Source organism: Schistocerca cancellata, chromosome 7 (genome assembly GCF_023864275.1).
Source record: "Schistocerca cancellata isolate TAMUIC-IGC-003103 chromosome 7, iqSchCanc2.1, whole genome shotgun sequence".
Lineage (NCBI taxonomy): Eukaryota > Metazoa > Arthropoda > Insecta > Orthoptera > Acrididae > Schistocerca > Schistocerca cancellata.
This window is the reverse complement of record NC_064632.1, coordinates 89,697,964-89,710,020: the sequence shown is the minus strand read 5'-3', so window position 1 is coordinate 89,710,020 and position 12,057 is coordinate 89,697,964. Positions and strand designations below refer to the sequence as shown.

The window sequence follows — 12,057 nt, the reverse complement described above, 5'->3', positions numbered from 1 at the left end:
TTAAAAATTATGAATTTGCAGTACCTGAATTAGACGTTTAGGACCTGTGATAAGTGAAAAGAGTACTCTGGCAAAACCTGAGAAATTTAAAGCTGTTTGAGACTTTTCAGCTCCACATAACAGAAATCAATTGAAATCTTATATATAAGAAACTATCAGCCTCAATTGCGGTAATGATAGCTTCTTATATATTAGATTATCACGATTGCTGATCATGCTGCAATGTTGAAAGTACAACAATTGAAAACTTTTTAAGTTTATGTGGTTTTTACAAAAAGTTCATAAATGAACAAAGTTTAAATGAAGTCTGTCTAAATAATTTACTTAAAAACAACGCTGTGTGGGCAGGGTGTGAGGGATATCAAGAAACGTTTGAGAATACTAAGAAAAAATAAAATAATTAGAACTTATTATTTAGAACAAATAACAAACTATTTTGTGGGAAAAAGGTGATAGGAAAAGTTATACGTTGCACAATTGTTTTCACAAGTAGAATGGTTAAATAATAAGTAAATAAATGTTACGCAGTTGCAAGGAAAGGATTGTTAGAAACAGACTGGGTATTCACGAAGTTTAGAACTTATTTGCCTTGGAAAGTGTTTCTATACATCACAAAGCCTAAACCTGTCTTCAGAATTGCAGACTTTACCATAGACACTCACTAGATGGACACTGTACTTACAACAGTTTGACTATGGGAGCAAATACATTATACGGACTGACAACATTGTTGCTGATGCTTTGTCCATTATGACACTAGGAGGAGTCAATGAAACTTTAGCTCATGGGGAAGAAAACGAATTTAAAATGAGTTCTATGAATGGTGTGCATGATCAAAAAATTATGAGGTCGATGTGCAACAAAATTAGGAGTAGTCAGAATCTTAATTACAACTGGAGAATTTAAGAAATTATTAAAGGTATTAGAAAGTATTCCAGGGAACGCTTTTTAGAAGAAAACATGAAGATTCTGATAAGTGAAGATTATGTTGGCCATAGGATGAAGCAGAAAGTATAATTAAAGTTGCAAGCAGTGACATTATTTCGGAAATTTAAGAAGACAATTTCAGATGTGTAGGTAAACCACAAAGTTATCAGATAATGGATCACAGTTTTTGGTTAAGAATTGGAAATCATTTGTGGAAAAATCTGGATTCAAACATATTTTAATTTCCGTGTATAATCCGTCAAGTCATGCTAAGAGATACAGATGCGAAACTGGTCGTGTTAGCTACACATTTTGCAGTCATAAAAACCCATAGAATCGAATAAGCAAGAATATTCAATCTGCCACTGATTTTATAATTAAAAATTTCTCTTAAACAGACATTACCATCTCTAATGTAGAATTCCCAAGGAAAAAAAATTGGCAAATGAAAGTGGCCAGAATGGTACCTTTCTGATAATATAAATAGAAAATATAACATTTCACTCCATAATTACCTAAACATTACAGAAGACTACCTACCGAGTAAAACGTGGACAGTTAAGAAAAAGGCAGTGCATGTGTCATGTTTGACAAAACGTTTAATTGTATCCTGTGAAAATTAAGAAAATCTTGATATTATCAGCAAATATCCACACAGACATGAACATTTTCATGAATATTGTGAAGCTTACAAAGAGACTTACAATAAGATACTAAGAAATGAAAAAAAAAATTGAGGGAAATTTGGATGCTCAGGCACTGAACGAAGTCAGAAGCACATAGAAGATAATTCACAAAGAAAGAGAAAAATCATCAGACTATAATATCAAATGCCTAAGGATCAAAGTAAACAATCAAGTAATAGACGATCCTGCAGTTGCTAGTAGTACTTCCAAGAAATAATTTACCAGCGTATGCCAGACACTTATAGAGAATAACAAAACTGATCCTTTGCAAGTCCTACAGCTGATTAAAAATAAGAAAGGCTCCTCCATTAACTCATTATCACAAGAGCAATAGATAGTAAACGTGATAAAGAAATTTGACAATAAAACCTCCACTGACTTAAACTGACATTCATTTTAAAGGAAACAACAAATAAAATATCCAACGCACTTTGCCATCTAGTTATTAGGGTTGTACATAACTTCGTAGCGTTTTTGTTTTGCATCTGGTATTCTGGCTGCTATAGGTTTATTTGTCTATTGTCATTTTTAGTTGTAGTTCACTGTTACTGTTTTAGTTTACATATTGTCATTTTGTCATTTGGACACTATAATATGTGGTGTCAACTGTAGAAATCGGAAAATTTCCGACATCTGTTCAGTTTGAGTTCGATAGATCGGCGACAGCAGCGGAGGCAGCCAGAAACAGTTGTGCCATATATGGGATAATGCCACTGGACAGAGTACCGCAAGAAAAGGGTTTTCCCACTTGAAGGAGGGTCGTTTTGACATTACTGTCTCTTGTCATTAAGGAAGACATTCAGGGTTTGATGAAGGTTGTTTAAACGCATTAATCCACAATGATCCACATCAGTGTACTCAAGAACTGGCAAATGTGATGAAATGTTATCATTCCACCATTGAGCAACATTTGCATGCAATGGGGAATATACAAAAATCTGTGTGTGGTTCCTGTATGCTCTGTAGCAAAATCACAAAAATCATTGGGTGACCATATACTGTATGTGTCTCTGTTGCTTGTCATCAATTGACTTGTGAACAGCACCGACCATTCCTATCCTGTACCGTTGCTGGTGACGTGAAATGGTTTATTTATGCCAAAATAAGGAAAAGAAAGGAATGGTTGATCCAACCAGAGCAGCAGCTCCCTATACATATATCTGCCCCCATCCACAAAAGACATTGTTAAGCATGTAGTGGAAAAGCAACACATGGTGTACTAAGAATTGCTTCCCCAAGCTGTAACCATCACTGTTGACATTTATTGTGAGCAACTGAGACGTACTGCAGACACAATTCATGAATAACGACCACGAAGACCGTGTGAACTGCTGCTATTCCATGATAACATCCACCTGCATTCTGCTAGACCATGAAAAACACTGTACACGAGTTGGGTTGTGAAGTCGTTCCTCCACCACCTTATTCCCCTGTCTTTCGGCGTCAGATTTCACCTTTTCCGCTCTCTGTCGAGCACACTTCATAGAACTTCCTCTTCAGATGAAGATGTGCTCTGAAAATGGTTCGACGAGTTCTTCACCTGAAAACACGTCGTTTCTACAGTTGTGGAATCTGAAAAGTTACCCTGGCATTGGTAAACTGTTGTATACAGCGAAGGGGAATATATTATTGACAACTAATGATGGAAGATAGTTTTCCAGACAGAATGAAAACTGCGAGAGTGTTCGGCACAACAAAAATATGGAAATATGGTGGAGTATGACATTTTAATAAGGTTACTTTTCACTATGGAGAACTGCTCTTAGTATGAGTAAATCACACTTGCAAAATAGAGAACAAATCATTATGGGACTAGAGGGACTGCTCTTAGTATAAGTAAATGACACTTGCATAATAGAGAACAAACATTAGAAATGCGATTAAAACAAAATAAATATTTACCAGTATTTCAACAAATAAGTAGCAGTGTACCACAGGGTAGCGTTGTAGGACCCCTGTTTTTCCTGATACAAGATTTAAACGATTTACATCCTAACAGTGAAGGTGAAATCATACTTTTCGCAGATAATATCACCAGTATAATGATTGGCACAAATTAAATGAGGGCATAAAAGTCATAAAGAGAAAACTACAACAATACTATTCAGGAACAACAACAGAAGAGGAAGAGAGTAATTGTCACAATTATTAGAAGTAAATATGAATGTAGTTCCAAATACAACGTTCTTAGGGCTCTCCATAGAAAACTGTTTGCTATGGAAAAACCACTTTGCTACCATAAGAAGGAAACTAAGTTCAGCCATATCTGTTCTCCGAAACATTAAACCACTAGTAGCAGATAGTGCAATGTGAATGGCGTATTTATGATATTTTAATGTTGACATGATCTGTGGAATAAAAATACTCGATAAGTTGGGGGTGAAATAAAAAATGTTGAAACTCCAATTAGTAATCACCAGAATAATGACTAAAGCAATAATGAGAGACAACTGTAGGCCACCAATCAACACAACTAATTGTAACATTCTACAGAATGTGTATTTATAAAATACTGCTTTTTGTGTGGGAACATAAAAACAAATTCAACAAAAATGAAGATACACAAAATCATACTGCCATAAACTTTATAAAGTTTTAAGTTCCACAATACTACATAGCTAAATTTGAAAGTAAAAGCTTATATGGCAGCAAAACTGTACAGCTGTCTATCGTTTTATATTTCAAATATCTGCTTGAAAGAGAAAATTTAGCAGACAATGAAACTATTGCATGCGGGAAGTCCTTCCTATTCTGTCAGTGCATACGTACTAAATGCAAAAAAATTAGAAATAGTGGCACAGTGTAATAGAATTAAAATTTGCATAAGCAGATGGGTAGTAAATTCAAGATGTGTTCTTATATACGGTACAACAGAAAAAAATGTGTATAGGTAGAGTTTGCAGTAGATACAATATTTTAAATGTTTATTTGTGTACGATGCTACCATATTTAAAAGTGGTATGGTATACTTAAGATAATTAAATACTTTACGTGATTATTACTTTGTAAAACTGGAATGAAAGTATATACTTGGATGTGATCCATATATGTACATCCAAAACTGCTAAACGAAGAAGAATATTTAGTTATTTCCATGTTCTATAGATCACATTCTTTTCTTGTCAGTTACTTTAAGAAACTTACATCACAGTCATGACAGATCTACTTGACAGACAGGACAATTCATCGAATTTTTCATGAAAATTTCACACTTACTCGCTGTGCATTGTACAACATAACAATAGACACATTGATATAGAATAGTCTCAAATGGTCTTGCTGTTAATCTAAATTATGTTATAAACAACAATGTATAATTAAATTATATGCAATGAACTACAGGTTGTTTTGTCATATTTTTAGTATAAGATCACACTTTTGCAGTTAATTTAGTTTGCGGCATCGTTCGTTCGTTCGCTCTCTCTTTTTTGTCAATTTACATCCAGTACAAGCACGCCATCTATCTCTGTTCATCCCAACAGAAGCAAATATTTTACCACAAATTAAATATTCGCGTAATAAAAACTGCTGTTTCACTTTCTGCTTCATTATAAAACTGCTTGAAAATATCCTTCTCTTCTATATTTATGTTATCAGCTTTCGTCATGTGATTCAAGTTTTCGCATATGGTGTCCTGATAAGAAATTATCTTAATATTACTAAATTTTATTGGAAGTTTGAACCAACTCACATTCGTTGGATAGCCACCTTGAACAATCTTGACGTGCGAGCACTGCTCAATCACAGATATAATATACGACAAGAAGTGATCTCTGCAATGCTATTATCTTTGAGGTGCCAGTCTGAGCAACCTTGGGCACCAGCTGGGCTGTATCATTCCGCAGGAAGAGGTGGAGTGAGTTGTTGTCGTGTTGTGTAGCGGGTGCCGTGCGGGTGGTTATAGAAGCCGGGAAAGGAGTTTGGTGATTTGTATGTTGTTGTCGTTCAACTGAAAATAAACTGTAAACAATGTTCCATCTTAAAGCCGTTTCAAGAACAGTCGGGGCTCTGAAGCAGAGCACACAGTTCGATGTTGGTGCTCTTCTGAAAGTGTGTCCTGCGGCGTTTCAGTTACGGAATTCAAGATCATATTCAGATCATCAAATTCCTGAGCGTTTAAAGGATGTGCCTACCGCAGAAAATCCACGATTTTTCGATATGGTTGAGTACTTCTTTCACAGAGCGTGTCAGGTAGCGGAGGACAAATTAATTGAGGATATGAAGGAAAGAAGGATGTCTGTCGAAGACAGGAAAAAGAAAGTAAAAGGTATTTTGATGTTAATGCAAGGCTGTGATCACATAATAGAAGTTTCTTTCCCTATCAAAAGAGACAGTGGAGATTATGAAATGATCACCGGTTACAGAGCACAGCACAGCACTCACAGGACCCCTTGTAAAGGAGGTAAGTAAATTGTAATTTTTAAATAGGATTTTGTTATTTCTGTTTGCTTAAAGCTGCCTTGAGTCACTGGATTTCGTTGGTGGCGCTATTGTTAATAGCTTCGTTCAACTTCTGTGATGTTTTCTAGTGTAATCCACTTCTATGTTGTCGTATTACGAGTAGCTTTGATTATACTACCCTTTGCTGCTCTTAGGCCCCCAACAACCGCGTGATGATGTATATGAAGTTCAGTGATGGTTTTGTAGCCATCTTAAAAGTACACACGTCTTTTTTCGGATCACTGTAGTTTTATCCTCGTGATCAACACGCTACAGATGTCATACCACACGTTGACAACGTCGTAGACGTTACAATTTTCTTTTGGCAAGTGCGTTTGGCCACTTATTTTATATGGGAACGGAATGTTCTTCTGAATATTACGTCTTTTATCACGGCCTTTCTATTTTCGGGTGTTCAAGAAAATTTTGTAAGTTTCCAAGCTTTTGTAAAGGTTAGGGATTTTGATTGTCTTTTCATAGTCTGACAGCAGCGAACACAATGCTAGTTCCAGCACTGTGCCTGCCCCAGCGTGGAGTCGAGGATTAAATTTCTTTTTTTCAATGTGTTTACTTTCCCAGTGTGTGCCATTGTTCTTACATTTTTTCCACTAGAGATCTCTCTTGGCTTTATTTGGGAAACCTTATTAGTATTTGCCAGAGGTAATTTAGGAAAATGTAACTCAGGATGGCCTGATAATGCATGAGGCTCCATCCTCACAAATTTGAACCTGGTTTCTACACACATGTTCCATTACATTCAGTTTGTGCCTGTTGTTCAGTGCTCATATGTATACACATACCTGGAATAACTTAGTTTTTCAAGATTGGAAACAATTAAACACAATTCACTGTCTACATATAACACACACATTTGCAGATGACTTCAATACCATGATCATGCTACCACACCCCTGTCACATCTCTCTGCCCTCCAATCAGTCAGGGAAACTGAGCCAGCATCCCCTTGTGATAAGTGAGATGTTAAGTTCAGGAAGATTGTGGAACATTAGTGTTGTGGACTAAAGATCTTGTGTGATTGCTTTCCCTGTGAAAAGCGTTACAGTATGAATGTATATTATGACAGAAGTGCTCTAATTTTCATTTTTCTCTCTAACACTTACTGTTAAGTGATCTTGAATTTTGTAGTACACATTATTTAAAAGGTGCATTTGGATTGGTTTTTAGATAACTATATTTCAGTCATCACTTCATCTCCTAGCGCAAATTATGGTGAAACTTTAACCTCCATTAAAAAACAGTTTGAATCTTTCTTTGCCCAAATGGGCTCTTATCTATTTGTGACATACTTATTAGTTTTTATTGATGTGTGACTACTACTTTGTTATTATTCTTGTGGTCCGTTCATGTAGTTACAAAACTGTGTCCATGCCAGGTGCATTTGGTCCCTAGTAAAGAACTGCATAGCTAAGAATTGAGAGTACACAGCGATAGCTATGTCGCCACAAGACACTGGCTATCACAGGCTGGTGACAGGGTGCGAAGGGGATAAAAAGCTCGTGATCTCTTTGACAACCAATATTTACCCCTAAGAACATTACATACTACAGAATGTATAGAGTTATCATTTATGTTATTTATGATGTAAGAAAGTTGTTTTCTCCCTTTGTCTTGACACTTAAGCTATTTGCTTGCTTTACATATATTACTACTGCCCAGTTTTGTACATACTTGAGGGGTTTGGGGCTTATTTGATTTCTCAGATATGAGTACTGTCTTCAGCGAAGAGAATATTTTGTCTTATTTTCATTGGATAGCTATAGAGGTGTATTAAGAACAGCACTGCTCATAATGCATTACCCTGATGGATACTTAAGTCAATGTTTTGAGCCTGATAGTTTTCACTAAATGTTCAGGCTGTCTCTATCTTTTGCTCCCTGCTTTCCAGATATGACTTGAATTACTAGTTAGCCACTTCTTATACCTAGTGCTTCAATAGCTTGTTTAGTTGCAGTGTATAGTCAGGAGCCTTGGGTAGGTCTGCTAGGCAATTCATCCCTGTGAAGAGCTTAAAATACTACTTTTGTAAGCTGTGTTATGGCCAGTACTGTATTTTTGCTACTTAGGAAACCAAATACTGTTACAAAGGTTGTTTAAGCTGGTAAGTTTCTTTGATTCTTTTGTGTGTAGAATGGTGAGAGGAAGGTAACTGGCCTCTGCTTTACAGTAAGAGTATTTTCCCTATCTTTGTTGGGTGCATAGCTTGTGTCTGTTTCAAATAGACTTGAAAAAGCTTGAGCTAAAAGCTTTATTTACAGTTAATTGTGTTTGTGTGCTGTGTACGCATGACTTCGGAACAGACTGGCACCTTATGAAAGCTTCCTCACCGCTTAATTTTTGTACTGTATTCCTTACTTCATGTTGTGTTCTGGGATGTTATATCATTGTGAACGCTTTACCTGTTTTGGGTAAATTTTGTTGAATCTTGTAGCTGCAATACCTGAAAGTCGTTCACAAAGTTTTCTAGTTTCTGAATATTTTGCATTAACCTGCGCCCGTCTTTGATTAATATGTTCCTATACTTTCATGCTATTTTTCAGTTTCTTGTTTTATGATGTGTATTATGTATTTTATTTTGTCATTTAATTATTTTTGCCGCTAGCAGTACCGTCCTGAGTACATGTTTGTACCTGGCAATTTAGGAACACCGGATTAGGATAGTGTTTTCGTAAGAAATATCTCCGTGTCTCGGAGCACTTTGTAATGTTGGCAGTTTATTTCCTTTACCTGTTGCTGAAGAAGTTGCTGCTTTTGGAAATACCTCATCAACAAATAGTCTCAACGATGCGCATAATTTAAAGAAATTGGTTGTAAGACACCAGTATGAACAGTTCAAAGAATTTACCACCCTGTCGACGGCAAGCCGTTGTGTGTACGAAACATACCCCATGCGAAGGAGTAACGGGAAAACACGGGGATTAAAAATGAGAGCAAGGGGAGGAGGAGGAATAGATTGCCTGTGGAGATTATAATTGGTATGCAAATGGAATAGATGAAAGTACATTGATACTGGCATGAGGTACCTTAAATTTTGCAGTTGCTTGTGGACTCTGTAATATGGAAATGAAGAATGTTACACCTAGTAAATTCGTAAGTTGAAGACTGTCTGGAAATAAATTCGTTATCGTGTTACGGTACTTTATTTGTAAAGATCCGTCATGATCACATAAATTGTACAGGTCACTATTACCGGTTTCGCCTATTGCCATCGTCAGAACGTAAAAATATTCCGATGTAGGTATCAACGAACATATGAATTTATTACGTTCCGCGGGTTTAGGAGTACACGTACGATGGTGTGGCGGTTTAAATCGTAGTGAGGCCTAGAATTTCTTGGGATATGTTTGTGAAAAAACGTTGTGTAAACTGCAGCGAGCTGCAGTTCGCAGGATGTGGCGTAGACGCTCCAGATAGCAGTCTCACTTGCTCCTCCGGAACAGACTGCGTGCAACTCCCAACTTGCAGTAACTCCATGCGTGTGCAAAACTCCAGGTGGTCTGTGGCGTAACTCGCGTCGAACAGTGTATTTGTTTGTCCACCTAAAATTTACGACTCGCCCTATTCATATGACACCGCTCTGACTTCTCCAAACGCCAAAAAATTGTGAATATGTCGTCATAGATGATTACTGCGAGCAGTTGCCGGAGCTATTAGTCTATCTGAGCGCGTCTTCAGGGCTGAGCCTTTTTGATATTTTAACCAGTAATTTTCGGACAGTACTACCAGAGGTTCTCCGACGAGGTACGTGGAAGTAGCACCACCGGACAACGAACGTAAAGGAATGGAAGGCTGCGAGTTACCCCACCACAGGGAAATACATAAATTGAATTAGTACTAAAAAATTGAGTCAGTGGGAGGAAACCAATGATCTGTGGTAAGAAGTACAGTACCAGAATGTAATGGATACAGTCTGCTGCTCTACTTACAATTTGCAACAGGTAATATTGTTAATCACATCTATGGTTACATGCTTAACTTCCGCCTGAACTTCTTTCCGTGTATTTTTTCCGCATTTTCCCGTAATCTGAGCAGACCAATACAATGTATGCTGTCATTGTAGTGGAAGTTTCCTGTGTTGTATATTTCTTCACTGGAAGAAGAGAGCTGTGTCTCAAGTGGAGTTAAGAAAGGGATCGGTTTATAAGAAACAATCTGAGGCATCCAGGAATCATCAGTTTCGTAACTGAGGGAAATGTGGAGGGATACAAAATGTAGAGGGGGCGTGGCTTTTGTAAGCAGGCTCAAATAAATTTAAGCTGCAATACTCATGAGGATTCTTCTGTGGCTTCTGTGTTCTCTCAATCTGTTGCGCGCAGTGGAGCACCGCTGGCTCAGCCAAATGGCGTTAAACACTTGGTACCGTAACAAACATCGCGTCTTGTTCACGCCAGTTGTGCAAAGACGTACAGTAACGCTTGGAGCAGGTGCGTTCGTAGTTAGGGAAGTGGCTTGGTGGCACGCAGCCTGCATTAGCGTCCCTGTTCTGAGAACAGTCCCTGGCCCCGAGTGGAGGGTGTACGAGTGGGGTTTGGCAAGTCAGACAAAAAGCGAGAAAACAATGTTTGTTTCGTAAACAACTTACGCTACTTCTCCTCATAGTTTTCTTTCAGTGGTACACGCTTGGTCCAGCGATCTAACAGATTCTTCATCCTGTCAGAAAAATAGGTTCTGTCAAACTCTGAAAAATACTCGTTGACTGAAACTATGGCTTCATTTCATGAAAATTCCTTCCCAGCAAGCAAAGTTTCGAGTTAGGGACCAGGAAGAAGTCACTCTGGGCTAAGTCTGCTGAATGGGGTGGATGAGGAACCAATTCAAAGCCCAGTTCGTGAATTTTCGCCATTGTTATCGTTGATGTGTCGGATGGTGTCTTATCCTGGTGAAAGAGCAGTTTCTTCGTGTCAGCCTTGATCTTTTTTCAGCTAACGAAAGTTTCAAACAGTCCAACAATGGAGCAGAATAGGGTCCGGTTATGGTTCTGACTTGTTTCAAGTGGTCTATGAGGATTATTCGTTGGGACCACCAAAAAAGTGGCAATCACCTTACCAGCCGACAAAATGGTCCTTGCCTTCTTCGGTGCACTACCACCAGCCTTTGTCCATTGTTTTGACTGCCTTAGTGACTCTGGTGTGTAATGAGGCATCCAGGTTTCAACAGTCACAAATCGGCGCAACAATTTTTGCGGATTGGTATGAAACATCGCCAGACGTTGCGCTGAAATGTGCGGTATGCGTTTTTGGCCGGCAGTGAGCAATCGCGGCATCCAGCTCGCACATAGTACGATGTACGTGTACTGAAACAAACCAAACAGGATGAGGTGCACCGTGAACTCAGAGTAGTTACGTCTGTATTAGAGGTATGTCTAGAGTAGTGACGGAAGACTAATAGTGCATCACAACGACAAGGGCAAACAAAATGAAAAGTGGGAAGAAAAATGTTCGAAACACTAAAACGTGTTTGTTTCGTAAATAGAGCGGTAGTGCGACTTAAATGTGAGCAAATGAGAGGAAACACCAATGCCAACTAAAAAACGTGAAGAAATATCCCACTGATGGTGCCTTAAAGTGAAAGAAGGCGAAACGCATCTGGGAGAATAAAATAGTGCAGCAAGAGAAGGCGTTTTTTTATTTACAAAACAAATATTCATTCAATTCTGTTGCTGTTTGTGCGACAGTCCAACTCTTCCAATGAAAATGTTTAATAACAGCATGAAACTCAACTTTTTCCACTTTGTCACAGTCGACACACTGACCATTTCAGTCGGCTGTCAGCAATGAATATTGTGTAAATACTTTATCAATAATCAAGCTTACCAGCCATCAAGGCGCAACAAAAATGTTCCATTCTTTCGCGGAAATTTAGCAGACTTATCAAATCACCCTCGCTTTAGCGTCGCTAAACTGTGCATCGTCTGTGAGGCTATGTGGCACTGTTGCCGGTTGCCTTGATGTCCGTCCAGCGCAATAGGCTTTGCCCTGGCACGTAG

The 12,057-nt window shown here is 38.1% G+C and overlaps 1 protein-coding gene across 1 annotated transcript in view; it reads left to right on the top strand.

Moving 5' to 3' along the window:
• The first annotated feature begins 5,432 nt into the window (after nucleotides 1-5,432).
• The window catches only part of LOC126091974 (glutamate dehydrogenase, mitochondrial), a 165,217-nt gene continuing 158,592 nt past the window's right edge, over nucleotides 5,433-12,057 (top strand). Inside the window, exon 1 of the mRNA XM_049907333.1 lies at nucleotides 5,433-6,015. Within this exon, the coding sequence (XP_049763290.1) occupies nucleotides 5,583-6,015 (433 nt within the window). The 5' untranslated portion in view covers nucleotides 5,433-5,582. The remainder of the gene's footprint in view (nucleotides 6,016-12,057) is intronic.